General features: G+C 50.2%; 3 protein-coding genes across 3 annotated transcripts; 1 reads left to right on the top strand and 2 right to left on the bottom strand.

The window, feature by feature from the left end:
- Positions 1-435: 435 nt before the first annotated feature.
- On the bottom strand, positions 436-1,970 carry MGAT2 (alpha-1,6-mannosyl-glycoprotein 2-beta-N-acetylglucosaminyltransferase). The gene has a single exon (XM_072865520.1). The coding sequence runs from the start codon at positions 1,892-1,894 to the stop codon at positions 563-565; it is 1,332 nt and encodes a 443-aa protein (XP_072721621.1). The 5' UTR covers positions 1,895-1,970; the 3' UTR covers positions 436-562.
- A 5,232-nt stretch (positions 1,971-7,202) lies between these two features.
- On the bottom strand, positions 7,203-16,485 carry LRR1 (leucine rich repeat protein 1). Its single transcript, XM_072864613.1, has 4 exons — positions 16,036-16,485; positions 15,828-15,926; positions 10,842-11,569; positions 7,203-8,210 (listed from the first exon to the last, which is right to left on the bottom strand). The coding sequence occupies exons 1-4, from the start codon at positions 16,213-16,215 to the stop codon at positions 7,958-7,960; spliced, it is 1,260 nt and encodes a 419-aa protein (XP_072720714.1). The 5' UTR covers positions 16,216-16,485; the 3' UTR covers positions 7,203-7,957.
- Positions 16,486-18,450: 1,965 nt separating this feature from the next.
- RPS29 (ribosomal protein S29) lies at positions 18,451-19,055 on the top strand. Its single transcript, XM_072864476.1, has 3 exons — positions 18,451-18,607; positions 18,751-18,850; positions 18,935-19,055. The coding sequence occupies exons 1-3, from the start codon at positions 18,546-18,548 to the stop codon at positions 18,941-18,943; spliced, it is 171 nt and encodes a 56-aa protein (XP_072720577.1). The 5' UTR covers positions 18,451-18,545; the 3' UTR covers positions 18,944-19,055.
- The last annotated feature ends 8,590 nt before the right edge of the window (positions 19,056-27,645 follow it).

The following is a 27,645-nucleotide window of genomic DNA, read 5'->3' on the forward strand; positions in this document are numbered from 1 at the left end:
TTTTTTTTTCCTTCATATATTCATCAACACATCGCAACCAAACCAGGACGCAGGTATCGGGCATGAGGCAATCCTGGGCGGGATGGCCACCAGGATGGCAGGAGGTGCCGGTACCACCGGCGGAGGCAGCGTGCAAAGCCCGGCTTCCACCGGGGCCGGAGCTTGGGAGGGCTTGGTCCCCTTGCTCGCACCTCACCACCCCCAGCACGGCACCGTGGGCACCACCGCTCTGACGATGGGGGAAAAGCCCCACACCAGAGCACTATCGGCACCAGAAAAGATGCACTTAAATACAAGTTCTCTCCTCCTCCCAGTAAACGCAGCGGCCGTCACTTTTTGCACTGGGGCTGTGATGCTGCTCTGAGCAGCCCAGCAGCAGCAAGGAACCCACTTCCAAAACATGGTTGCCGAACATGAAAGATTACTATTTTGGGACACCTTTTACAAGAATGTTTATTCATATTAAAGCAAAAACCAAGTCATAAATGCTTTTTATACACGTGTGTGCCTGTAAAAGACAGTATGGAACAACTCAAAAAGAAAAAGGCTGCAAGAACGATCCTCACTGAAGTCTGCGGTAACTTTTACAGAGTTCGTGGTCCCTAATATCTCCCCACCCTCCGTTTTTCACATGAGGGGAAAGGGGTGCCATGGAGTACCTTTTACTGACACTCATCGTTTCGGGAAACAGGTACTGTTGGTTGCTGTTCAAGAGAGAGTCGATTTTGGCACTCTGGGTGGACGGTCTGCAGGATTTCTTGTGGTGCATGCCACAGTCCCCTGTGTGAAAAATCCTGGGGATTTCGGGAACCAGCACTTTCCAGAACTTTGGAAGACAAGAGACAGTCAAGTGCTGCAGAGTCCAGTCCCAGTTGTAGTCATCGTAGGTGCAGAAGGCATCTGTGCACTCGATGAGCTTCTGGTAGGTGTCTCTGCTGAAGGCCATGCCCATGTTGTGCTCGGTGGACTTCCACGTCTTCATCTCCACCTTGTCGGCACGGCCGGCGAAGCCGCCGCGGACAGGGCTGTAGGTGCCCAGGGAGATGATCTGGCACTCGGGGCACTCCCGCTCGCGCAGGGCCCAGAGCTTTTTGAGGACGTGGTAGAAGTCGGGCGCCAGGTAGTGGTCCTCCTCCAGGAAGAGGACGGGGCCGGCGTGCTCCTGCAGCGCCCGCACCCGCTCCCAGACGAAGTGCAGCTTCCACCACCAGTGGTGCTTGGTCTGGGAGAAGCGAGCTTCGCGGTAGTGCCCGAAGGAGTCGGGGTACTCGGCGTTGATGCAGCCCAGGCGCAGGGCGGCCGCCTTGCCCACGTCGCGGGGGCAGTCGCGGGGGTCGTGGCCGGGGAACTCGTGGGGATAGAGCTGGATGCTGAAGGGGAAGAAGACCTGCAGGACGGGGCAGAAGTCCACGCTCGCCGCCAGCCGGTTGAGCTCCTCGGCCCACAGGTCGTGGCTCAACACCAGCAGCACGTTCTCCACTCCCGCCGCCCGCCGCAGCGACTCCAGCAGCAACCGCAGGTGCTCGGTTCGATCGTGCACCTGCACCACCAGCACCACGTCGGCGGCGGCGACGGACCGCGCCGGGAAGCGCCCGGCGTTCCGCACCGGTTGGTCGAAGTTCAACCGGTAAACGAGCGAGCGGTAACTCAACGTCCCGTTCTCACTGAGCAACGGCGCTGCTGGAGATGCAACCGAGGCGTTACCGGCGGGGCGGCGCGGCGGCGGCTCGCTGACCCGCGGCGGCTCCCCGGTGGTACCGGTACCGCCCCGCTGCTGCTGCTGCTGCCGCCTCCGCCCGCCGCCTCCGCCACCGCTTCCCCACAGCGCCAGCGCGCAGACCGCCAGCACCAGCGCCAGCAGCAACACCTTCCGCTTGTAGATCCGCAGCCGCATCCTTCCCGGCGGCGGCGCCCGCCGCCCCCCGCCGCCCTCCCGCCGCCGCCGCCCCCGCCGCCGCCGCCGCCGCTGCTCCCGCAGGCAGCGCGCGCGCGCTGCCACCGCCCCACGGCGCACACGTCACCGCACGCCATAGGCCGCCGCTGCCGCCGCCGCCGCCGTTCTATTGGTCGCCGGCGCCGTCACTCGCCGCCGCTTCCGTCGGGGAGGGGGGGACCGCGCAGCCGCCGCCCGCCATTACCTCGGCCGGGAGGCGGGCGACGCCGCGGGACGGGCTCTCCGAGCCCGTCCCGCGGCGTCGCCCGCCTCCCGGCCCCGGCCTGTCTCCTCCGAGAGCTGCCTTGCAAAGCTGCACGGTGATTGGTCAACGGTAATTGGGGAGGGGGGGGTGTTAGTGATTAGTCAAAGCGCGTTGTGGCCGGAGGGTTGGAGAAGTGGGTGTGAGGAGAGGTGGGGGCTGGAATGGGGCTTCGGGTGGGTCGTTGGGGAAGTGGAAGGGTGGAAGAGAAGATAGTTCTAGAACTGAGGAAATAATTCTCGAATTGCAAGGAGAAGGTAAGAAAAGGGCCCTGGATTTGCGGGAGTGAGGCACAAGGAGATAAAATGGCTCTAGATGTGCGAGAGTAAGACATGAGAAGATAAAATGGCTCTAGATGTGCGAGAGTAAGACATGAGAAGATAAAATTGCTCTAGATGTGCGAGAGTAAGGCACGAGAAGATAAAATCGCTCTAGATGTGCGAGAGTAAGGCACGAGAAGATAAAATCGCTCTAGATGTGCGAGAGTAAGGCACGAGAAGATAATTCTACATTTGCGAGAATAAGGCACAAAAAGATTGGCGAGAATTCTAGATTGGCGAGAATTCTAGATTGGCGAGAATAAGGCACGAGAAGATAAAACAATTCTAGATTGGTGAGAATAAGGCACGAGACGATAAAACAGTTCTGGATTTGCTAGAATAAGACACGAAAACAATTCTAGATTTGCAAGAATAAGACATGAGAAGATGAAACAATTCTAGATTTGCTAGAATAAGACACAAAAACAAATCTAGGTTTGCTAGAATAAGATGTGAGAAAATAATTCTAGAATTGCAAGAATAAGCTAAGAAAATAATTCTAGGAGTGCAAGGATAAGACAAAATCATTCTACATTTGAAAGAATAAGATAATAAAATAGTTTTAGAATTGCAAGAATAAATTCTAGAATGGTAAGAATAAGAAATTAAGGCTAGGATTGCAAGGATAAGAAATTAGTTCTAGAACCGCAATAATAAATTTATTCTAGATTTGCAAGAATAATACATAAGGAGAAAACAATTCTAGAACTGCAGGAATACAAGAAAATAATTCTAGGATTGCAAGAATAATACATTTAAAAATCACTCTAGAATTGCAAGAATACAAGAAAATAATTCTACATTGCAAGAATAATACGTAATAATTCTAGAATTACAAGAATATAAGAAGACAATCATCCTAGAATCAGAAGAATAATCTCTAATACGACAATCATTCTAAGACTACAAGAATAATCTGTAATAAAATAATTCTACAATTACAAATAATAGCAAGAACTAGTCTCATAATTCTACACTTTGTGTCCTGGCCCCTCTCAGTGGGCACGGGCCAGCTGTGAAATTTGGTGACAATTTAATGCAGTGTGCCCACGGTGTGGCGTGCTCCTGAGGGTTAGATACCGTTGCCCACCCACGCAGGTCTTTGGGGCCTGCAGGAGGAGGAGAGCTCTACCCCCCACAGCTCCACTTTGTGCTCTCAGAAATTGCGCCAGTTTTGCTTCAAAAAGCTTTACAAACCTGGCAGCCGTCCCTGAGCTGGGTCTGGGGATGGCGGCGGCTGGCAGCCCCAGCGCAGGCTTCTAGGAGGCCCTGGACTGTCACGCTGCGGAGCGAAGGGCAGCACTGCCGCGTCCCAGCCCTGTCTAGGAGGAATTTCTGACCGTCTCTGCCTGCCTGCAGCAGCGCCCTGTGTCTCATGAGCACTCTGCCCCGGGTTTTGCTCAGTTTACAAGGGTCTCCCCTGCGCCTCATCCCTTATAGCACTAAACCGCTGTTTTCAGGAGGCTACCACCTGTGCAAGGTGGTACCGATACACGCAGGTTTGGGGGTTCTTTATTTTTCAGTCTGGGTTAACGTCCGTACTCATTTCCATAATTTTACGTATTTCTTGCCCCAAGAAGGCAGCCTCCACAGAGCCAGATTTAACATCTTGCACAGCCGTGGGTAAAACTCCGGCAACTGAAACACTGTCCAGCTGGGATAACAGAGTTTCCCCATCACACAGGCAGCATACAGATAAACACATTAAAAATCACTTGGTTAATGCAAAGTGGCATCAGCACAGCAAAATCTGGCCAATTAAAGAATGATCCAATCTGCTGCTAGCCCAGCTTGCAGCAGCATTCAGGAATATCAAATCGAGATCCGCCTTCAAGGCTTTTTCCCCCAGACGAGATGGGTAAGTATAGGTTTCAATTGCATTTAAAAGCATCTCACATTAGACAGCGTCCGCAAATTCCGGGCAAGAGCCATCAGTTGCTTTAATCCGATGAGGCTAAGCCCCGCATTACTCGACTCTGCAGCGTCCAAAGCAAACACCAAACTTCTTGGGCACAACATTAACAGAAGGGACTGGAGCGATGCTTCTATGTTTAGGACACATTTTTAATGACAGTTTCACAGCTTGACCTTTGCTGAGCACAGCTGAGCTCTGCATAACTCAGCAAGTTTCTCCTAATCACTCGGGCACAATGGGTGGTTTTTAAGGGAGGCATTTAAAAAGAGCACTCCTTAAAAGAGAGAGGCTGGTCTCTGCAACAAAGTCGGTTTGATTCAATCAGATCACGTTGCTACAAATAGGAAACACTGCATAGGAACCATACAGTTCCCCACAAGTACCATAAATGAGGTTGAATAGTTTCTTACAAGAACAATTTTTGCCTGGTCCCATTTTCTCTATGAAAAGCCCTAGACCCAGCAGTTGGGTCATGCACACTCCTGCACTTGCAACATCCGACAACAGAACTGTGCCCGTCTTTTGCCGTCTACAGCGGCATCCACACCTGCTAGTCTGCCTTTTCCCCAAATGAGCCCAGCGTGCCGATGAGAAGCGAGCTGAAGGAGATCCAAGAGACCACGATTGTCTTGCTGGCAGGCAAGGAAAACCGCTGGAGAAGATGCTCCTGAAAGGAACAATTTCTGCTCTGACTTTACCTAACTCTGAGGAACGACTTTGCTCTTGGCTCCTTCGCCACCTCCTGGCTGGCTGACAGCCGGCAACGCCGGCTCAGCAGAGTGCAGGCACGGAGCGCTGCAGCAGCCGCCCCGGCAATGCTGCTGCCGCTTGCCTCGGCTGCTCAATCCCTCTGCAGCCAGCAAGACTCAAACCCTAACTAACTCATCAAGCACCTTGCTGTCTCTGGGATGAAGCTGCAATCAGAGAACTTCACCCTACTGAGACAAATGCTTTGCAGCAGAGAGCGAGCTTGTTTATGGGGATTGCAAGACACAGAAAACAAAATCGGCTGGAACAGGTTCCCAAGGGAACTTGGGGATAGTGTACGCTCCTCTGCCCCCTCTGCTTGGCTGCACAAGACTTTCCTTTTCCTCATCTTTTGTTGGAAGTTGGGAAAGCAGGGCGTTTAGAAAGCTCCTCTGCACATTTGACCTCCATGGAGGCGGCGAGATTGCAGCACCCTGGGTATGTTGCTAGAAGGTGCTTTGGTACTAACACAGTGATGGCTGGGGAAGAACCCCTGCAGAACAGGGCTCCAGCACCCTACCACCCTCCCTGATGCCATGTCAGCTGCTGTAGTTTCAGAGGATTAAGGGAAGCCAGGTCAGTTTTGGGGGGATGACATTTGCTTCAGAGACAACGGCAGCCCAGTGTACACACATGGGATTTAAAAAAATCCAGCAGTATGTCCAGAGCTGCCAGCAAAATATTCCCATACAAAAAGCCCTTTCCCACAGGTCACAGCCTCCCTTTCATGCCAAGGGAGGTTGCACTCCTCTTCACGTTGGCCTTTAACCCCCCAGCTCATCCCTGCTCCCAGCACAGCAGGGCTTGGACAGGACTTCACAGCCTACCCCTTGCTAGCAGGCTGCTCGCCTCCTGGGCCACGCAGGTGTGGCTTCCTCCTCCGCCCAGCACAGCTGGCTCCCCTGGAAGGCTCTCAGCCACTGCACAGATACCCACACATCTGCATCTGCATCTAAAATTCCTGAGGAGTCCCACAGGAGCCTAAATTTCTGTGTCTGCTCCACTTCCCTCCTCTTAATCATGCACTCCACCTAAAAGGTATTTTTCCAAATGAGTAATCTTCAGGCTGCTGCAATCAGGACGAGCTCTCTCTCCCTTTACAACAGCATTAGCACATGACTATTTAAAACCTCCCAGGGTTAGCTCTGCAGTGCTCTCCAAAGATCAGTGTTGAGGTAAACAGGCACACTTGGCTTCCTCCTTCACAAGATCTCTGTAGCTGAAGAGCAACATAGAAGGAATGATTCATCCCAATCTTCCTGTAGTTGCGTAAAAGTTACTGCTTTACAAATACTGTACGAAGAGAACACAGTCAAGTTATTTTGACATTAGCAGAAAGTTTCAATGACACTCAATATTTCTAGAATAAAGGTTCCTCTTCCTCAGGAAAATGTGTCTCTTAGCCTTGTCAGAGCAAAGCCCTTCAGCACAAGTGCTTCAGTATTTATTTCTGCTGTGAATGTCTCGGATTAGTGAAGAGTTTGATTATTTTTACAACGTGGATGAAGGTTGTACTCAGGTAGGAGACGTTAAGTCATACCCGCAAGCCAGTACCTTCTTCCAAAGCCTGCTCCTGCCTTTCAGGCTGCTCTTCACGCTGTACATGGTACCTAGCTGTCCCTTGAAGCCCAGTCTAGATCAGTTCTGCACTCAGTAACTACAGATGTCTGGTTTTCCCATTGAAACTACATATAATTGCCACAGTGATGTGTTTTTCTATGACCCAAAGAGATGCAAAATGTGTAATTCACTCCTGGGCAGTCAATACCACTTCAAAAATAACAGCGTAACATGCTCCCTCCAAGCCATCATGTGTTCCAGGGCGTGGATGCCTAAAGACTTCTCAAGGGACTTTCGTTCCATGCTGTTTCAATACCCCAGCCAGGGACCAGCTGACAAGACATGAAATAAGGGTGCGGATACTCTCAAGTATGTTGGTATCTTCACCAGGAAAAAGGCTGGGAGCTAATCCCTAGAATACACTGGATGAAAAACTCATTAGAGAAAACAGAATTCACATGTACATAGAAGGATTTCAAAATTTAATAAGTTGACACACAGTGAACAATTCACTAATCTTTAAAATGTGAGAGTTGAGAAACAAAGTTTAGGTCACATATTTAGAAAACACATTTCTTGTATAACAAAGAGATAAAACCAAAAACATTTGCTCTGGTAAAAAACCAGCAATGCTGGTCCCTGCTTGAAGTGAGAATGCTGTAACAGAACTTTTTAAAAAGAAGCACCTGGAATTACATGACCAGTTTTGAACTGCTCACACCGTAATTTCTTCTCATAGCAGCCTACCAAGTTGCTCTACAGTAAACAAGTCAGGAAGAGTCCAGTCCAGTGATAAAGTCAACGCAGCTGTCTTCTGTAGCCAGAGTTCAGAGCCTCAAGTGTAAGCAAGCAAAGCAGTTTGATACATGCTCACCTTCCTTCTAGCAACAAGAGACCACTTATGCCACAAAACAAAGAAAATTGTTGTGATACTCCGAAAAAAGTCACAGTAATAGGAAAAAGAAAGCAAAATACATTTTAAGGAAGATTAATTTGAACTAAGCATCGCTTTTTATTCCAACCAAAGAGAGATTCTAGCACTGGAGGAACAGAGTCAGGCCACCGGATAAGGCTGACAGTGCCCCCTCACTGCAGGACTGACATTTGCTATCTGCAGCAAAAGCCCTATGACAGCATGTGTGGGTAACAGGCAGAAAACAATTTCAGGCTCCTCCGTCACTGGACAGAACTTCAGGCAGAGCTTTTGAGCCCGTTAATGATCACCTGTTACTCTGCAGGTACCTATCCAGGAACTGGGAATAGCAGTCTAGAGAACAGAAGTAGCAGATGATGGGTGCTTCCGTACCTCCCATGTTATCCACGAGGACCACGGTGTGAGCTACGTGATGGAGATTCATGGTCACCGTGATCTGAATGAAGCTGCTCAGACAGGCACTTCCACACTGGCATGTTTTAGCCACTTCCAGATCTTCACAAAGGTGAGAAGGAAGGAGATGACAACCATAAGGGATTCTGTTGAACAAGAGGAGTAAGTGTGAATTCACTACAAAATTAACCAATGTCACTCAAACACAGTGACATGCCATATGCACCAGTTGGAAGAAACACCTTTCCGAGATGATAGACAAGGCAAATCTGAAATGTTGCCACTTGTAATATTGGACTGGTTAGGAATTAAACGCCACTTTCCAAGACAGTCACTAAAAACATGCAACCATGTTACTGACCCCTAAGTACCAAGGATCTGAACTCCAGAAGACACTGCAACAACAACTAGGGAGTCCACACAAATCGTAACAGCCTGTACCACAGCGATAGAGAATGAGAGATAGAGAATTAAAAAGAAGATTAAGAATAATGAGACAACTGGGCACACATCTGCTCTTCCCTCACATTAGCCAGGAAGATCACTGTATTTCATCCCAGCCTGATAAGGCACCTGCAATTTACTCCTCACTCTCTAACATGAAGAAGTGGTAGTAGCATAAAAACACCATATCCAGAGGAAACGAGAGATAAAATGAGCCTTTTTACAGTAGTACTACATTGCAGACAATAAATCAAGGTTCTCTTGATAAACCTCTTTTTTTATCCATCATGTCAATAATGACATTCAGTGACAGGAACAAGAATTGCTTCTTTTTAAGTTTGCAGCAGAGTGGCATTGTGTTTGGGGTACAAAATAAATAATTGCACTGAAGTACTTTGTCAAGTTAACTTCAGAGTGTGCGTATCACCAGTGCCCAGCTGTCACTCAAAACTCACAGAATAGGTCTCACTGACTCACATCCTGACTACACCTACATATTGCCAATTCTTTCTACATACCATCATTCACATAGCTAAGACTCCTGTGGGGTTTTTTTTCACCACCTCAATTTCAGGACATCCTTTTTTCTGGTCAGGACAAGCATAATCACAGCTCTGGTACTTGCCCAGCATGCCACTATGAAGATTGATTTCCAAATGTTTGCTTTCGTGTCTTCCCTCCTTCTGTTTTCTTCCTTTCTCGAGGTTTTTACAGTCCATCATCACTCCTGTTTCTCATTCTTTGTTAATTCTCACCTCCAGTGAATGTCAGACAGAGTGTCTGTTGCCCACTTGTTAGACTTTTTCTTTTCCATTTAAGATAATCGAGATCACTCTGACCAACGCTGTCTCCTAATAATCACAGACTGTTTTAATTGCCCCTTGTCTCACTGAGACTCCTGGAGCAGAAAGCCTTTTTCGCTCTGTGTGATGCTGTTTTTTTAAAGCCTGCTGCGTGGGGGCCAGGGGCTGTGTTAATGACTAGGGATCCTTAGGTACTCCAGTAATGCAACTGAGCACCAAAATCTGACCAGTGTTGAGGGACTGTATTCTCCAGAAAAAAGCATGCCTTAATAATATTTATATCAAAACCACTGCAATTTATATAAAGTTGGGAAAGGAGACACATGGAGTTTAATTACTCCAATAAAATCAGCAAGGTCAGAAGTGGGTAAGATTTGAACCAGAACATTTGACTGCTCAGCTCATTTCAAGGGTGTGCCCTGCGTGCCTGTGGACACCTTTAGCACAGACTTCTGAGCAATTAACCCAGGTTTACAGGGCGCTCCCCACCCCCAAGGCAGGAATGGGAACAGAATGTAGATTAGGAACACTTCAAGTCTGTCTCTCACCCCCTTTCTGTACCCGTGACTCTTTTCCATCTTCTTGCTCCCTTTTCCACCCAGAACAGGGTGGGAGTAGCAGCAGCTGGTACCGGAAGGATCACAGGCAGCAGCATGCAGGCAGAGCTATGTAAGCAGTGTGGGGGAAGGGGAGAAAACTGATAACAAATAGCAGCCTGGCAAGGGTGATGTTTACTTGGTGAAATAATAATTTTAAAGTTACCTCAGAACTGGGCTTCTCTGCATAAGACAGAACACCCTCACTCCAACACCAAAGGAAATTAACAGCTCAAGGAAAACCTAAGATAAGGGAGAAGCCTGCAGTAGGTAATGCCAACTACAGCGTGACATTCGCCCTCTGAGAAGTCACCTCGCGGTACCTTTCTAACACTACTCAGCTTGTCCCATGTCAAGCAGAGGCAGACTGATGCATGTCTGTAATTAGGAGCTGTATCGTAGAAGGTAACCTTTTTCCAACACGCTATTCTCACGCAGGAAGGGATAGCCCCAGGCTAATGGGTATTACAGACAGTTTTAGTGTACTTTAATGTGAGCACAAGATGAAGGGCAACCATGTTTGAAGGCATTTTCCAAGCTAGAGCCCAACACAAAATACGATCGGTGCCACCAAATCCACTGTAATGTAAGCTCCTCAGTACAAAATGACAGAGTGGTTCAGGGTTGTAGAACTGATTCTCTTTTCCCATGGTGGGGCAAGAATATTCCGTTACGGTGCCCCCATTTTGTGGATAAAAACATTTCAATCTACAGCTTTCTCTAAGTGCTTCCAAGTCACCAATTTACTGCGTTATCCTGTATAACAAAGCGATGATTTTACAAGTGGAATTCAAAGCAACTTTAACCTTATGATTCTTAATAGGTGAAGAGCAATAGCCACTGACATGAAAAAAACCCCACAAGTCAGGAAAGTTTAGACTCGACAGGTTTGAAACGGAGTAGGTGCAATGTGTACCCATCATGCTACTCTTACCTGTAATTTATGGTTGCTCTTGCAGCACACTCTAATAAAGTCAATGGTATTTTCAGTTGTATGTTGGGAACAAGCGGATTAGGCTGTTCGAAAGGATTTCCAAAGAGATCCAGGTTCTCAAGACAGAGTTTCCTAAAATCACTGGGCAAGAAAGGAAGTTTGTTTCGAGCTGCTGACAGAAAGTGTAGATGATCTAACTGGCCAATCTTGAATGGCAACCTAATCAACTCATTGTCATCGAGCTTTAAATTAATGAGTTCTCGCAGCTGGCAAAACTGAATTGGAAGTGCTTTAATTTTGTTTTGGCTCAGGTCCAAGAACTGAAGAGATTTCTGAAGGGTGGAGTTGCACAGAGCCACACTGAAAGACTCCAGGTGATTGTCGTGCAAATTAAGCTCCTGAAGACAGATCAGGTCACCAATAGTAGCTGGCAGCTGCTTAATATGATTATGACTTAGGTCTAGTTTTCGGAGTTTCTTCAAACAAAGCACACGCATGTCGATCCGAGCAAGTTTGCAGTACGAGGCTTGGAGATGTTCGAGGGAGTAAGGAAAGTTTTTGGTGAGAGGATAGTCCCTTCTTGAAGTGATGATCATTTTTGTCTTAGGTTTTTCAACTTCCGAGGTCTTTGCTGGTACCAAAGCTGAGAGTGGGAGAGATCCTATGTCGGTCCCTTGGTGAGCCAGTCTCACAGCTGAAAGGAAATTCTTTAAATTGCTGGCATTTGCCTACAGGAAAACACAAATGTGGAATTAAAAGGTCATTATTCTTCTGCTCATTTGTACTAACACTTTCTGAACTGTTTTGTACATGTATCAGGAGATACTAACTCAGTAGGGCCATGAAATGGGAAAGGGAAACAACTCCAGCTTATTAGGTTGACGTGCTGTTTACAGTATTTAAGAACAAATGGCATGCAATTTGAATAAGTTACGACCTCTCTGAATAATCTAGATCAAACAAACTGTGTGGCATTACTCAGGAAAGGAACAAAGCACTGAATTCACAGCTGAAAATAAAGCAGAGAAAAAAAGCCTGATGCACTGTGATCTTCCTAACCTGCAACATGATAAAGGAACAGTTTATAAAAACACACGCGGGGAAATCAGAGATCTAAAACTTGAGGCAATCGTTTCTGAAAGTTGCGAGGAAGGAAAAGGATGGAAGCTGAGTTTAAATTTAACATAAAGGGAGGTGGGAAGCTTCAAGGCAGGTTAAGTAAGTGCTTCTTGTCACATACAGCTCTGGTTGTGCCAGCATGAAACGAGGATAATTATTTGCAGTCCTTCTGCAAACAACTGACTAATACTGCTTTAGGTGGGATATAATATAATGGCAGTAAGGGCAGAGAGTCAAATTAATGGAGTATCAGATGACCTGTATTTTAAATAGAGATCAAGGAAGCTGTGATACATATGTTGTACTGATACAATTAGGTTTTATGAATAACAGGGTGACCAAATGTTTCTCTTCTAAATTTCCCAGCAAGTCTCTACTCAAGCTGATGTGCAAGGTGAATTAGGTGAATTATAAAACAAAAAGCATGATGCATCCATACAAGTAAAAGTCATCTCTCATTGAGGAAAGGACAAACTTGGAGTTTTGGCATGGCTCTGAGAGTCGAGGGGTTTGCACTCTGTTCCCAGATGTAACTTGCCCAAGCGTAGTGACACCCATTTCTGTACCTGAAAGACAATTTTGCTCCTAAATGTATTTGTTTATACCAAAGCCTAGAGTGTCCAGAACTAGCTTACATAATATGCTGTAAGCACCTAGCACAACAGAGCAATGATCTTGGAGACTTCTGGAAGCTAATGTGATATAAATAAAGACAATAAAGGTCAACCATATTTGACTACATCAGTAACCTAAAATGATTATTCTCCTTAAGCATCCCATGCACATCTGTTCTCTTAACTCCTGATGTGAGATCCTCCAGAGATGGGGAAGTTGCATGCCAAAAACTTTTTTATCCAAGACCACCAACGTTCATTATCTCTGCCAATCTAACTAAAACATTTAGCTATGGGACTCCCCCTAACTACACACAGTTTTGTCATGATTCCGAGGGTAATAAATAGCTAACTAGATTTGGAAGTAAGGAGAAAAAAAGTCCTCCAGATCTGTGAAGACCAAGTAAAATACATAACTATCCATTAGAATTGAGTTACAGGCGGTATTTCTTTGATCTCAAAGCATGAGATGCAACAGATACCTGTTTCTTGTAGCCAAAAGTTCGAGGTTATTAAGAATAAGTTTATGGGCTGTTCACATAACTTCAAAAATAAGAGTACTTTGTGATCTGGATCCTTGAGACAAATTTCCTCCACAATACCTTTGTAAAGGCAATGTAGTATCTGTAAACCTTGCTGTTGAGAAACCCTGAGTATGTTGAGAAAAACACTAAGATGCATCTAAGAAAAAAAGCAAAGAATTAGCTGGAAGAGCTCAGGACACAATTTTCTGCCGCAAGTCTGAAATCTCAGCCACAGAAAAGGTGTCGGAAAAAGAGATTAATCTGCATTGATGCCTTGTAAGTCCCTTGTTTCAGAACTCAATGAATGATGACAAGGCAATCAGAGATTACACGGATTTCAGACTTTGTGTGCAATGCAGCAGGCACAGGCTTGCTGAAGGAAAAAAAAACCCACCCCACGGTGACTTTATTATTTTTGCTCCAGGGTTGAATGCTCCAGCCCAACGTTTCTCAGTTTCTGATGTGGCTGAACACAGCAAATCGCACTGCCTGGCAGAATACAAAGAGTGGGGTTTTGCATGGTAGTTGCACACAATCGGTATAGTCACACCTGGAAATCTCTTTTCTACAAAGCTTTTGTCCATCTGTAAGAGTTAAGAAGCCTTTCTGTAATGAAATTATGAAAGACTAGCAGAAACACTATGGAAAAATTATCAATAATCTTAAATTGGGTTTCTGGATTTGGAACATTTAAGAGGAATATATGTTATCACTAGCTTTGGAAGAATTCAGTGGATTTGTTCCTGGAGCTTGACAGTATGAGGGCGAACCTTATGTTAAAAATGGGGAGCGAGGACCTAGCCTCCTCGGAGCAACTCTGGTCATTATTCTAATTCCTGTTTCATTAGATTTGGTTGAGACTTTCATTTCAGTCTAACAATGTTGTGGGCTATCTTATCAAACAGCAAACAACAGATGTAGTTCTTAACTAAATTACTACCCACGCTGAAGGAATGTCTGTTGCACAGTTTCCTTACAGGCCCTATAAAGGGTCTAAATTAGATCTTGTAGCACTAAGACACAGACCTTTCCTCTCTAATTTTATACTACTAGTAGATCTTCTTGCAACAGGCCTGCTTTTCTACCTTTGCTCCAAGACAAACTTTTTGACTTCTCACACTTCAGCAGAAATGCTCGGGGTAAAGGATGTAGATATTTTGGATCTAACGCAACACGCCTGAGTTTTCTTTTTTGCAAGATACAGAGCACATTTGCTTCTGACAAGAAAAAATTGGATTTGGACACACACTACTTCTTTTATATTTAACCCTGTAACGCAAACTGCTCTCTTCATCAAGTTAAGGCTGCTTTCCTTACCACCACAGCCTTCGCTCTTGCACAGACAAGGTACTTCCAGATCCCCATAGCACTGTGCCACATTCTGCAAAATCTTGGGCTACCACAACTATATTCAGGCTTATATTCAGTTGCTGGTCTTATTCCCAATACACTAAGTGCTTTTTCTTTCTTGCTGGGTCATATTTGTTTTCTTTTCAGTAAGTCACTGTCCTGAGTACAGATTCATCCACCTTGTTTCTCAAGCAGACCTTGCAGCCTGCCCCGAGCTCCACGCCACTCTGGCAAGACTGTTGTCGGTGGCCATCGCAGCTGCAGTTGAAACACACCCTGTGCATTTCTCCTTAGACAGGCCCTTTGAGAAAGCATTCTGCTTGTGAAGGAGTAAGTTCACCACTCATAATTATGGCTGCTCAGTCTGACATCACTGAAATTATTAAAGGATCTCCTTCAGGCCAAAGAATCAGAGTTGCAACAGAAAGTCAAAGAGATTTTCCAAACAAAAAAATCAGTATTATTTGCTTTTATTTACACATTCTAACTCTAAGGTCTTAGAAAAGCTGTCCTGCTTTCCTCTTCTACAAGGCTACAAAAGATTACTGGAACAGTAATCAGGAAAAACACAGAAAAAAACCATAACAACATAAAAATTGAACGTTAATATGTGATTTTCTTTCTTTCGTGAGTTTAGCATTCCTAAAAACACTTTACAGCTTCCAAATATCCTATGAATTGTAAATAAATGCATTGGTGAGTCCTAGTATCAGCTAAGCATTAAGGCGAGATGGTGCCTGTACTGCTGATCCATACCATGTGTCTCCAGCTTTGAAAACCACAGTGGGCACACTGTCCACTAAGACAAGAGTATTATCCAGTTTTTTTCATTAGACTATAAGCAATAACTGTTTCATAGAATTTACAGTTAAAGAGCAAGATATTGTATCAGAGAGATGAAAAAAGTTGCTTCTCTCTAAACAAGCGACGAAGAACAACATGAAAAATGGACTTTTCTGCTCCTGCTGTTTCTCCAGAGGGAGCAGAAGAAGGGAGAATCAGAACACAGCCTAGCAAAGAAGCTGGGCCCACCCTTCCTGGCAGAAAAGGAGTGAGGTCCCTTAAATTTCCCTTTTTGCTGTAGCCTGATAAGGGCATACAAAGCCAAGCTCCTTCATGCTTCCTCGCTTACATCTCCTATGCCAAAGTTGTGGCAGATCAAAGACGCCTATTGAGGCAAGACTTAGTCGCTGTGTGGCACTTGTCGATGGACCCCAAGCAGACAGCCTGGGGACCCACCGGGGCCCGTCCAGCACGGTCGCGGAGCAGACCCCGGCGAGCCACCCTGCCGCCTCCACACGCCGCTCGGTTTCGAGCACGGGCACGGCATCGACTCCTCGTCGGTGTCCCGGGCCGCCAGCCGCGGCCGCCGCACCCACCTTGCTGAGGCAGACGTCCACGGCGGGCTCCCGGAGGCGCACGGTGGCCTTGCCCTCCTCCACGAACCGGGTGAAGAACCGCTCGATGTTCTCCTGCACCTACGAGCACAGCGGGCGCTCAACAGCCGCGCCGGGACGAGGGGACCCGCCCCGGTCCCGGCCCCCCCCCCCCCCGCGCCCCGGCTCCCCCCGGCGCCGCCGTCCCCACCTTGTAGCGAGCGCCGGCCCGGTCCCGCGCCGTGCACACCATGAGGTAAACGCCGCCGCCCCGCGCCCGTCCGGGCGGGCGGCCGAGCGAGAGGAGCGCCCTGGTGCCGCGGCCGCGGCCCCGCAGCCCGCAGGTGGGCAGGAGCCGGCTGACCACCTCCACCTCGCACTGCAGCCGCATCGCCGCCCGCCCCGCCGCCGACCAACGGCCCGCTCGGCGGCGGCCGGGCGGCGCGGCGCCACCCGGGGGCCTCCCGCGCTCTCCGCGCACAGGCGCCCGCCGCGATGCCTGGCTCCCGCGGCTCCCGCCGGCCGCCCGCCGCCGCCGGCCAGGGGGCGCGGAGCCGCCCGGCGGAAGGGCTCGCAGGGCGGGAAGGGAGGGCGGCGGCGGCGGCACCGGCAGCACCAGCAGCCGCGGGCAGCCCGAGCCAGGGGCCCTCAGCGCGGGGCTGTGCGCCGGCGCCCCCTGGAGGAGGCGGCCGGCTCGGCTCGGCTCGGCTCGGCTCGGCTCGGCTCGGCTCGGCTCGGCTCGGCTCGGCTCGGCTCGGCTCGGCTCGGCTCGGCTCGGCTCGGCTCGGCTCGGCTCGGCTCGGCTCGGCTCGGCTCGGCTCGGCTCGGCGGGAAGCGTCGAGGGCGGCAGCGGGTGTGAGGGGCCACGGAGGGAACCGCGGGGACGGCGGGTGTGAGCGGACATGGAGGAGCTGAGGGGACGGCGGGTGTGAGGGGTCACGGGGGAGCAGCCCTGTGGACACGCTGGTCCCTGATGACCAGGTCCCTCGGTGACCAGGGGACACCGGGGGTGGCACACTGCCCATGCTGGCAGCAGCAAGGAGCCCAGGCCAGGGTGCGAGGAACATGGAACAGGGCAGGCGGGTTGCCCGGCCTCGGTGGCGGGATGTGGCTGCTCACCGGGGCGAGCGGCTCTGTGCTGCAGGTCCAGCACCACAGGCACATCTTTTGAACGATTTCTACAGTTGTGGCATGTAACGGAGAAATACAAGAAGGTTTACGAGGAATCCCTCTGCGTGTTAATTTGCAAAGGTACCAGCGCTCCCTCTGAAGTTCTGCCCAGCGCAGTGACAGCAGAAACGACTGCCAGTGACAGAGCATCACCTCAGTGATGGCCTCCTGCCCCCAGTGTGGCGGGGCTGGGTCGGCTGAAGGGTGGGTGTGCTGCTGGAAGAGGCTCAGGTAGCACCACCAGAAACAAGAGTCGCGGGCGTTCAGAAACCAAGCTTGGGTAAAAAGCCACGTTCATCCGCTGTGACGTGCAGTTGCCATTTGGTTGATTTAGATGCCAGTGCCACCCTTTATCCTCCGATTACTCTGGTAACGGTACCTCAGACTTTCTCAACAACAGGAGAACACGGGGCCTTATGAAACACTCATTACCAAAATAACAGGGAGAAATTCGATAAAGTGAAAACTTTGAAAAATTAAAGAATTCGCAATGTAAAAGTGGATTGGTAGAGATAGGGCAGGTTGGGAATCTCCAATAGTGAAATCTCAGCATTGGGGAAGAGTTGCTTTAAGCTCGGGTGTGGTGTGGTAGAAATCGGAATAATACCACTGAATTTAACAGAACTCCTGGCTCGAAGGCGCAAGGCAGGTGGAAACCATCCCCTCTGCGTGCAGGGACCGGGCTGGTCCCTGCGGGGCCGCGGTGGGCCAAGAGACGGCTGCCATCACGGCTGCCATCTCTGCTGCTGGCAGCGGCCTCGCCCGCTGCCTGTCCGGAGAGGCCGTTTTCACGGCATTAAGCAGAATGAGATGAGGAGGGGCAAAACCCCCCCAGATCAGGGCGGCCCTTCAGCAGTGTCTTTGCACGTGCATTTTGTAAGGAGAGGAGTTGGGCTGTAAAATTTTCAGCGTAACTAATTCGTGAACGCGAGGGTTTGATTGTGTCAGCGGCGCATGCGTAGCCAAGGCGGGTGGCGGCGTCCGCCAGCAGGGGGCGGTAGCGCGCGGGGCGTCGGGTCGGGGCGTCGGGGGGCAAAAGGCGCGTGGGGCGGGTGCGCGCGGGGCCAAAAGGAGCCCGCGTCTCTCTGTGTTGCCCAGGCTACGCTGCAGTGGCTATTCACAGGCGCGATCCCGCTACTGACCGGCACGGGAGCTTTGACCTGCTCCGTCTCCGACCTGGGCCGGTTCACCCCTCCTTAGTCAACCTGGTGTCCCCCGGCTCCCCGGGGCTCACCATATTGATGCCGGCCTTAGCGCGGACGCCCGCTCGGCATAGCGCACTGCAGCCCAGAACTCCTGGGCTCAAGCGATCCGGCGGGCTCAGCCTCCCGAGTAGCTGGGACTACAGGCGCGCGCCACCGCGCCCGGCGCTGTTGGCCCCGCGCTGCCGCCTCTCCTGCCGTCACACCGCCGTGACGTCACGCCGCGGAGGGGCGGGGGAGCCCCTGTCGGGCGGGCGCGCCGCGGTGCAGGCCGGGATGCGGGGCAGGGTTGATTAGCGCATGCGCCGGCCGCCATCTTCCTCTCGCAGCTCGGCGCGCGGCAGGCAGCATGGGCCACCAGCAGCTCTACTGGAGCCACCCCAGGAAGTTCGGCCAGGGCTCCCGCTCCTGGTCAGTGCGCACCCCGGGGGCCGCCCGGGCTCCCTTCGGGGTCCCTGGGCCGCGACAGCTGCCTCCCTCCATCCCTCCTCTCCCTCCTACCCCGCGCCGCCATTACCCGCCCTGACCGGCCTTGCTCTTTTCTCCCCTCACAGCCGCGTGTGCTCCAACCGCCACGGCCTCATCCGCAAGTACGGCCTGAACATGTGCCGGCAGTGCTTCCGCCAGTACGCCAAAGACATCGGCTTCATTAAGGTGAGCGCCGGCACCGGGGCTGTGCGGGAGGGGCGGGTGTGCCGTTTCCCGCTGACGCCTCTCGCCTTTCTCGCTCTCTTGCAGCTGGACTGAGCGCCAGGAGGATGAGGCTGTCGCCAGAAGTTCCGGGGCCTTCCTTGGTCCTCCCCGACACATGTACAGCGTCTTGGCACAGCCCAACTTAATAAATAGTTTCCTTGCCCGACTGACGTGTGTGCATTCGCCTCTTGTAAAGGTTCTAGTGGCTACGAGGCTTCCAGTCCCTCAGCGTGGTCCTCCCAGAGGGGTGGGTGCTGCCCTGGAGACAGGCCTAAATGAGCCTGCTCTGGTGTCCTCAGCTTTCCCTCACAAAACCAGGTGGTCTCGAGTGCTGACGCTTATATGATGTCATTGAGCCTTCAGGCTTGCAAGCAGAGCAGTAGAGTGGTCTACTTAAAATGACTGGTAGGTGAACGGCCAGGCAGTCTGCTGGTGTGCAGTTGCTGGTAATGCTGGAGCTGCTTGGGTGAGATACTGGCACACTGCTCTTTCTGACATAGAAAATGGTGATGTTGCATCGTGTCTGTGGTGCAGAGCTGTACCTCAGACTTTGTGCCCGAGCCTTCCTCGCTTGTTGGGAGGTCTGGTGCCTCAGGGTGTGGGAAGCTGTGAGGAAAGTTACAACTGATATCAAAACAAGACAAAACAGTGTCCTGAGCCAGTGGCAGCTATTGGGCAGGGCAGATGTCTGCTGGAGCCCATGTGTGATGTGCTGTGCAGCCTGAACTTCCTTCCTCTGAAGCAAGTGAATTAATACGGTTGGAGCCACACACCCCTTCGACTTCATCTGGCATTTTCCAAGGTTTCTAGCCACTTACAGGTTGTGGTATCATAGGACTGAAGAGAGTTGGGCAAATAAACACTTGTCAGGTGTGCCAAAGGCCTGGAGTTAGGCTTTGCAATTCCCTCGAAGGGGATTAAAGGTGTTGGGGTGCTGTCCTGCTGTTCTGGCTGGTTCTGGAGTGCCTCTGCTGAGGCTGCACTGCTCTGTGTGAGGTTGCTGACCGGGTGAACGATTTGATGATGCCTGAAATGGCAAATGGGCTGATCCCTTCCAGCCAAGTGCTCTGTGTCTACTTTGGGAATCCCCACTGGCTTCTTATTTTTGTCCTACTGGTTATTAAATGAAACTGAACAAGATGGGGTAGAGTTGAGGAGAGAAGGGGAACAAACGCAGACACTGGCCTGCTGCGTAGAGTGCTGCTTCTGTGTGGTGGTAAAGCCTCCTGAGGCAAAGAGGGCACTGTCCCCTCATCCTTGTCCTCGGTGAGTACCTCACTGAGCTGAAGCGTGGCCGTACCTTCCTGTCATGGACCCTGTTCTGGTTTCTGTGGTGATGGAAGCAGAGATCTAATGGATCCTGCGGGCATGAGCTCAGCACTGGGCTGCCAGAAGCAGGCAGGCATGCCTGATGTCACAGCTTTTGGCCTTCAGTGAGCTTTAATGTCATACTTCCCGCGAGGAACCTCTGGGGACGTGCGGCTGCTGAGCAGGGGTGTGAGGGGTGTTAACGGCAAAAGCTGAAGGGCTGCGGGGATAACGCTGCGGATTGGCAGCAACAGCGTGGAGCTCAGCCAGCGGCTTTTTCCCCAGCTGTCTGGATAAACTTGCGCTGACCTGTGTGCTGACATGGCCAGTCAGTTGGTGACAGTGGTTTAGGAATGATCTGAAACTAATTTAATGAAACTTGGAAGAATACTTGATAAGTAACACAAAGTAAATGTGAAAACGTGAGTTAAAGCAGGGTTAATACCTACATCCACTGTGCAGGCAGTGGAAGCAGGGACAGACATCCTGGGAAGAGCATAGGGACGCTGCCTGCTTGTGTAGGGATGGGGTCAGGAAGGCCAGGGTGCAGCTGGAGCCGAGCTTGGCAAGGGATGCAAAGAATAATAGGAAGGGCTTCTACAGGTATGTCAACCAGAAGAGGAAGGTCTGTTAAACTAAAATAATAGATTTAGACTAGATATAAGGGAGAAATCTCTTATGCTGAGGGTGGTGAGGCACTGGCCCAGGTTGCCCAGCGAGGTGGGAGATGCCCCATCCCTGGAAACATTCCAGGTCCGGCTGGACGGGGCTCTGAGCGACCTGATCTGGTTGAAGATGTCCCTGCTCATGGCAGGGGCTTGGACTCGGTGACTTTTAAAGGTCCCTTCTGACCCAAACCATTCTATGATCTAGGGGAAAACGTGCTGTTATCATCCTAAGGACTGCTACTATGGCTTCATCGCAAGGGGACTAAACCCACAGCTAACTACAGGGAAGCAACAGCAAATCCTGGGAGGCTAAATAAGACCAATTCATAATTAAAGCCTGATACAAAAATTAGAAGATAACTGTATGGGGCTGTCTCGCTCAGAGGATTTCCATCTTCCTGTTGCCTTGAGGCAGTAACATTAGACTGAGCAGATTTCTGCAAGGGTTTCTACATTCTAACAATGCACCAGCTCTCAAAATGCCACGTAGACCGTCGCGCGTGAAGGTGCTGACCAGCCGTGGCGTGCCTGCTGTAACCTGGGAGGATGACGGCGAGCAAGCAGTTCCTTTTGACTGCTCCCACGACCACAGGCAGCCCTGTGTGGCACGCAGGGATGCAGATCTGGGGTCACTTGGGGAGTTCTCACTGGTGCTAAACTGAGGAAGGCTCAGCTTTGCTGCAGCTTGAGGATGTTGTTGGGCCTCTTGCTCTTTGAATGAGAAATGGTTAAATCCCTGGTTCCTATCTGGAAACTCTTCAGTGTAAAGTTGAGCCTCTACACTAAATAAATAATAAGAAAAAGATTTAGTTCCTCTGGTGATTTGTTTTTGGTTTTTTTTCTCAGTTTCCATTGATGTACACAGGGAGGTGAATCCTATGGGGTGCGTTTGGCTTCAGTGTGATTCTGAAAAATCAGAAAGCATTAATTGCTTTTCTAACTGAGTACTGAATTTCTTATGTTAGGGGGACACTCACTGGGGAAGAGTAAGTTTTTTTTTTTGTTCTTAAGCATTATTTTAACCCGTGTTACAATCAGGAAGATGTGTTCTTTTTCAGGGAAGCAAGTAAACGGGTCAGCTTTGCTGCTGGCTGCTCCCGATCCCCAGTGGAGGATGGGGAGCTGTGGTGCAAAAGCTGATGCGAATCGCTGTGAGTGCTGCAGGGGAGCTGCAGAGCTGGTGGCACTCGGTTAAACTGTTGCTTGGGCTCTGTGGACGAGGATAACGGCAGAAGCATGAAACGCGAGGAGTGGATGTCATGCCAGCTTTGTATTTGAGAGCTTTGAGCTTCTTAACCTCTGGCAAGGAGGGTGTGATCCACACGCTGCAGTTGTGCAGTGCCTCTGCCTGCGCGGGGGAGCAGTTGCAGGTGTGGTGTTAACCTGGCCGCGTCCAGAGAAGCGAATTCCCTCCGTGTGCTGAGCCGTGCTGTCTGGGGCAGCGTCCTGACGCCAGGGAGAAACCAGATGCCTTACACCAAGGGTTTGTGTTAAGATGGTAGGTCACTGCGACTGCCAACACTTCATCCTGATAACCAGTCGTGCCTCTTACTATGAAAGATGCTTCTCATTTTTACTCCGCACTCTTTTCATAGACCTCTTAATAACTGAACGTAGTGTAAAATTTCAGTGAAACACAGAATCAGGAAAGATGCAAAATGGGAGGGTCTTTGCGTTCCCACTGCTGGAATCTGAACACAGAGCTGTGTTTGGCTTGCCTCCTGCTACCTACTAGAGGTGCACAGCTGTGCTTGTGGCACTTCCCGGTGGGAAATGTCCGTGTGGTTCCTGTCCCCACCAACGTGTTGGTGACAGGAGGATGCCCCCGTGCTGGGTACCAGCCTGAGAGCTTTGAAAACGGCAGCGGTAGCAGAAATATTTGGACGCTCAGAGCTGCAAGAGACATTCAAGTCCGGCAGGGAGTTGTGGATATCTGTCCCTCTTTCCTGAGCAACGCTCCTTTCTGATGGTAAAATGGCTTTGGGGCACCTTCTTTCTCTGCCCCATATGTGTCCTGTTGCAGGGCGGTGAATTGTGCCGCTCTGAAGCAGCTGAGGATCTGGTCCCGAGAGCTGAGTGCCAGAGCATCTGTGTTATCTATGTGGTGGAAAACGATAACAATAAAAAACCCCTCTGTACCAAATAGCTAGGGATAGCAATTCAAAAGCAGCTTCCTCTTTGAAAACAAAGCTAAAATATGTTTTTGAATTACTTCGTACACATTAAAATACCTGAATTGTCACCTTGTAATTTTGTAAACGCTTTAAATGTTCTTGCCTTTTTCCCATTCTATTGCTCCCATCTTTTAAGTCTAGTGGGAAGGTGGTGTAGTACAAACTGTAATGCCTTTTTACCTTATTGCTGCCTTAACTAGGTATTTATTGCCCAATATACAATGAAGACCAGGTGCCAAAACCTTGAATTTCCTGAGCTCATCGTGAAAATTGCATTTTGTTTCTTCCTAAAGCTAACGGTTACAGACTCTGAAGGTGCACAGATGTGAAGCTAAAACTTGTTTGGAAGCAAAATGATTTATGAAGAGCTGCTGATTCCCCTAAAGAACTGGTAAAATCAAAATACTCTTCAAGGACTTTGCATTAATAGCGAACAACTAATACATGTTTTCCTGTAGGGAAATAACGTTGCCTACGTGGAGCCAAGTAAAAGATAGTGATGCCTTAGCTTTCAAAGAGATGAACCTGTAATTGCTGAAATAGACTTTATAGGGGATTTGGACTGTTGAAAAAAACACTAAATTGCATTGGACTATGCACCAGATAAAATGTACGGTTGTCAAGAGGCTCCAGGAAGAATTTGCAAGGCTTTGGGTAAAACAGTGGCTCTTAAACTCATCCTTAGGCTAGAAAATGAATATGTCTGACATGCTCAGATAGGAAAAAAAGTGTAATTCCTTCAGGTAAGCTGTGGCAGCACGGGTGCTGTGAAAGCCTGTGCCTCGTGATGACCCTCCTGCGTGCAGAGGTGGTCTTTGACTTGCTGAGATCTGGTTTATTGCAGCAGGTGACTTGTGGGACCGGGCTGGGGGTGATCTTCAGGCTGTTTTCCTACTTGCAGCATCTCGAGGTGAGTGCCAGGCCCAGCAAGGTGCATCCCCGTCACCTGGATCAGGATCTGGCTCCTTGCCCTTCTGCAAGCTGCTCCTCTGCCACGGCGTTCAGTTCCCCAGCTGTGAAACTGGGATAACACTTTCTGCACTGAGCGAGGTGTTGAAGCAGCTTGTCCAGGGAGGTGGATATTCCCAATATTGACATTACTGAGCTCCTGCAAGGAGCAAGCTCCACCCGGGGTGGCTCGGAGGCTTCTCCAACCTGTGTTGGCTGCAGGTGATGCTCGGAGCGGAGTACGCTGAGCTTAAAGCTGTTCATCACTCCAGCCCCAAGCTGAGGGAAAGGGACCTGGGGGTTTTGCGAAGAAACGGGACGGTTGGCCATGGTTGCTTTGAGCAGGCGCAGAGTGGGAGCTGCTGCTCCAAACGCAGCTTTCCCAGCGCCCCGGGCTCTCGTGTCTGCCGGACGTTGGTCAGGTGGCACAAGGGTCAACCAGGAGAGGTGCAAGAGGTGTCTGGTCCAGGCGTGGGATGAGGTCCAGTTACTGCCCACGTGAGGGTGCTGTGGACATGTTCCTCTGTGGTATGGCAGTGGGTCACCCACGCCGGCTCTGCAGATCACGGGTGATGGCACTTGGTGATGCTCAGGTGCAATGCCGGGCAGGCTTTCTCCAAGAGTGACTCTGGGCAGGGTCTTACCCAGGCTCTCCATCCACCCACCCTGCGGTCTGTGCTGCCGAGAGGCTTGCGGCAGAGTACAGATTTCCAACTCCAAAGGTACGGGGGTTTCTGCCGTCCCCGGACACATGCGGTTTCGGTGCGTAGGGCTGAGCGGTGTGCGCAAGAAAACCCAGAGTAGCAGCCCGTGTCTGAGCGTAGAAGCTAGATGGCACAGTCTGCCCGTGGCTTCGCCGCTGTCGTGAGGGCTTGGGCGAGACACGGTCCTGCAGCTGGTGTGCCTGAGCGGCTGTGTCCAGAAAGACATGGCTTTTCTCGGTAAGCCCTAGCACACGGGGAGATCGTCCTGCAGCTGCCCTGTGCTTGCTTGCTTTTGTGAAATCTCTGTGCTTTGGATCCTTGCTACTGCACCAGCGCTGGACGGCAGGACTGGGGCACAGTCCACAGCTCTGCCCCTCTCCTCGCTCCTGCTTGGGTCCTGTGTGACCGTGGTGGTGTCACAGGTGTGACATCAGAACCGAAATTCCAGTTCTTGCTTCTCGCCTTTCCTTTCCTTCTGCATGTGTGTGGGTGGTTTTTTTTTCCCCCTTTTCCAGCTTTTGGCTCAGCTTCACTGTCAGCCTCATGCCCTAGTTCTGTACATGCTGTCAGTTTGGAGAGAAAGCTTAAAAACATACCCCAAACAGGAAAATGCTGTTTATCCCTGGTCAGGTCACCCCTGATTTTCTCCAGCTTAATGCTGAGCTCATCTGATTCTTTACAAGACTGTGCAGAGCTATCGCCATCCAGGCCAGCACCACGAATACTCCTGAACTTGAGGGCATTTATTCATAAATATATTTTGGAAAAGTCTAACTCGCATCTCTGTGTCACTTCATGTGCTAAAAGCCAGGCTGAGTGCTAGGATGGTGCTCTCTGCTCGAGGGAGATCATCGCGCCTGTGTCCAGCTGTAACTCTTCTAGCACCGAAGCCACAGCTGATTTTGGTAAAACACACAGATTTCTCACCCCTGATTTCTTGCAGGTGGCCAAGACCAAACAGGCTGGCTCCCCAGCGATGCTCATGTATGGCGGGCTCCTGGTTTACAATTTTGTTTGCTCCTTCGGCGCAGTCCTCTGCTAAACCCCCCCATCCCAGCGCCTGGACGAGCCCCCGGGCACAGGGCTGCAGCACTCGCCGTGCTGGCCCTGCCGCCGTGCTTCTGCTCCCAGCGTTTAATAACGTGACGAGATGAACATCTAGAAAACCCCAGGCAGATGGGATTTGGCTGGCTGTGTGGTGAGCAGAAGTGCTTCTAAATAAAACATTTTCAAAGACTGGCATCAGGCATCAGTGGCTCTCTAATTCGCGCCGCTTGTTGGGAGTGTGTGTTCATCGCAGACAATGTTTATTTATGGCATGTAAAATCTATTTCAATCAAATAATTTCCATAACTGAATATTTATGCCAACATCCACTGAATGCTCCTTGACTAAACTGAAAACTATTTATTCAGTTATAAATGTTTACTTGCTTAGTGTTAAAACTGCTTTAAACAAACTTAAAAATCAAATTGATGTCTTCCCTGGTAGCAGGATTTCCACTGTATTCTAGACATCAGCTTGCTGAGCAATGTATAATATTTTATTATAATTTCAGCTCAAATAGCCTCTGTATATTTATACCCTCTAATGGCACTGATGCTCAGAGTGCTGACTAGACTTGCAACAGAGCTGCTGCCTTTCTCAAATATCTTGGTCTTACGAGGCCAGATCACTTTATTGCACCAAATGCTCAGTGTTAAGTCTTAAATAATAGTGTGCTGAGTAAACTCCAGGTCGCTGCCTCGTTGTTGATAGTGGAGTCCAGGAGATTCTTGTAATTAGGATGAGTCTGGAAGCGTGAGAGTTTGGAAAATGCATTTCTGCCCTGAGGGAGCACGTTGTATTTGCAGCTTGTGAAGCAGATGATTTTATACGCCTTGCAGAGAAACCTGCACGTTTTCCATGTGTGCTTCCCGTGGCACAGGCGGCACCGCGGTCGGAAGGTGCCGGAAGGTGCCGGAGCCGCAGCCGCTGTGGCACCTTGTGCCATTGATCACACGGTGGCTGAAAATTGCCCAGAGGCAGAACATCACCCTGCACTCGCATGTGTGTGTGCCCCTACCTGTGATTTTCCAGGTGAGCTCTTGTCAGGCTGTGAAGTCCTTGTTGGGACCTGCTGGGGCTGTTTTGGGATATGCGCCATGTTTCTCCTTGCTTTTTTGAGCAGCAGGGCAGGTAGGTGGCAGCAGGGATAGAAATCAGGTCTGCTGCATTTGCAGTTACATCCAGCTCAGGTCTGTGATTTTTTTGTAGGAAAAAAAACCTGCAACAACCAAAAAATAAAAAGCTTTGAGGGGGGCAGAAAGGGGAGCTGAAATACTGAGAGGGGTACAAGGGTGACCGCCTGGGCTCTGTCATGGGGAAAAATAACTCAGGCCACTTCCCCGCTGCGATGAGGGGTCCAGCAGGGACGGGGGACAGAGCGGTGCTGGCTCAGCCCGGTGTGCAGCCAGAGCTGCGTCCCCCCGGGACGGAGGTAGCAGCCACGCCGGGCCATCGGCCACCGCTGCCTGACCGGGGAGTCCTGCCCGTCCCACCCCAGCCAGGGGTCCCCAGGACATGGCCACCGCAGGGTGGTGACAGGCTCTGCACAGAGAGGGGTTGAAAGCTGAATGCCAATACCCATGTCGCTGAGCAGGACTGAGCGATTTAATTACTTGTAGGATACGGAATGAGTTACTCCTTATCTTGCATCACTTGAGGGGCTGAAGCTGCCCCTCCTCTCCCTCTGTGCAGCTTCAGCTGTCCAGCTTTATCCCGCAGCAGAGTCGAGTCGCTGCCTTCGCAGCCTGTGGATTTTTATCATTTTCTTCTGGCACCAGATTGAAAGAGGCTTGTTGGGTGATGATGGTGGCTTAAAGTTAATATTTCATCAGAATAAAGGCACGTGGGAGAGAGGGGCCCTTCTTCCGGCACTGACGGCTCGTGCTTGCATTGAATAAAACAACTCC

This window comes from Ciconia boyciana, chromosome 6, assembly GCF_034638445.1.
Source record: "Ciconia boyciana chromosome 6, ASM3463844v1, whole genome shotgun sequence".
Taxonomy (NCBI): Eukaryota; Metazoa; Chordata; class Aves; order Ciconiiformes; family Ciconiidae; genus Ciconia; species Ciconia boyciana.

Excerpts from the sequence above, each read along its gene's own strand:
- MGAT2 (XM_072865520.1), bottom strand. The coding sequence starts at position 1,894 with ATGCGGCTGCGGATCTACAAGCGGAAGGTGTTGCTGCTGGCGCTGGTG.
- LRR1 (XM_072864613.1), bottom strand. The coding sequence starts at position 16,215 with ATGCGGCTGCAGTGCGAGGTGGAGGTGGTCAGCCGGCTCCTGCCCACC. Across the intron at positions 11,570-15,827 it reads TGGACGTCTGCCTCAGCAAG|GCAAATGCCAGCAATTTAAA; the intron begins GTGGGTGCGGCG and ends GTTTTCCTGTAG. Across the intron at positions 8,211-10,841 it reads AGAGCAACCATAAATTACAG|AATCCCTTATGGTTGTCATC; the intron begins GTAAGAGTAGCA and ends CTTGTTCAACAG.
- RPS29 (XM_072864476.1), top strand. The coding sequence starts at position 18,546 with ATGGGCCACCAGCAGCTCTACTGGAGCCACCCCAGGAAGTTCGGCCAG. Across the intron at positions 18,608-18,750 it reads GGCCAGGGCTCCCGCTCCTG|CCGCGTGTGCTCCAACCGCC; the intron begins GTCAGTGCGCAC and ends CTCCCCTCACAG.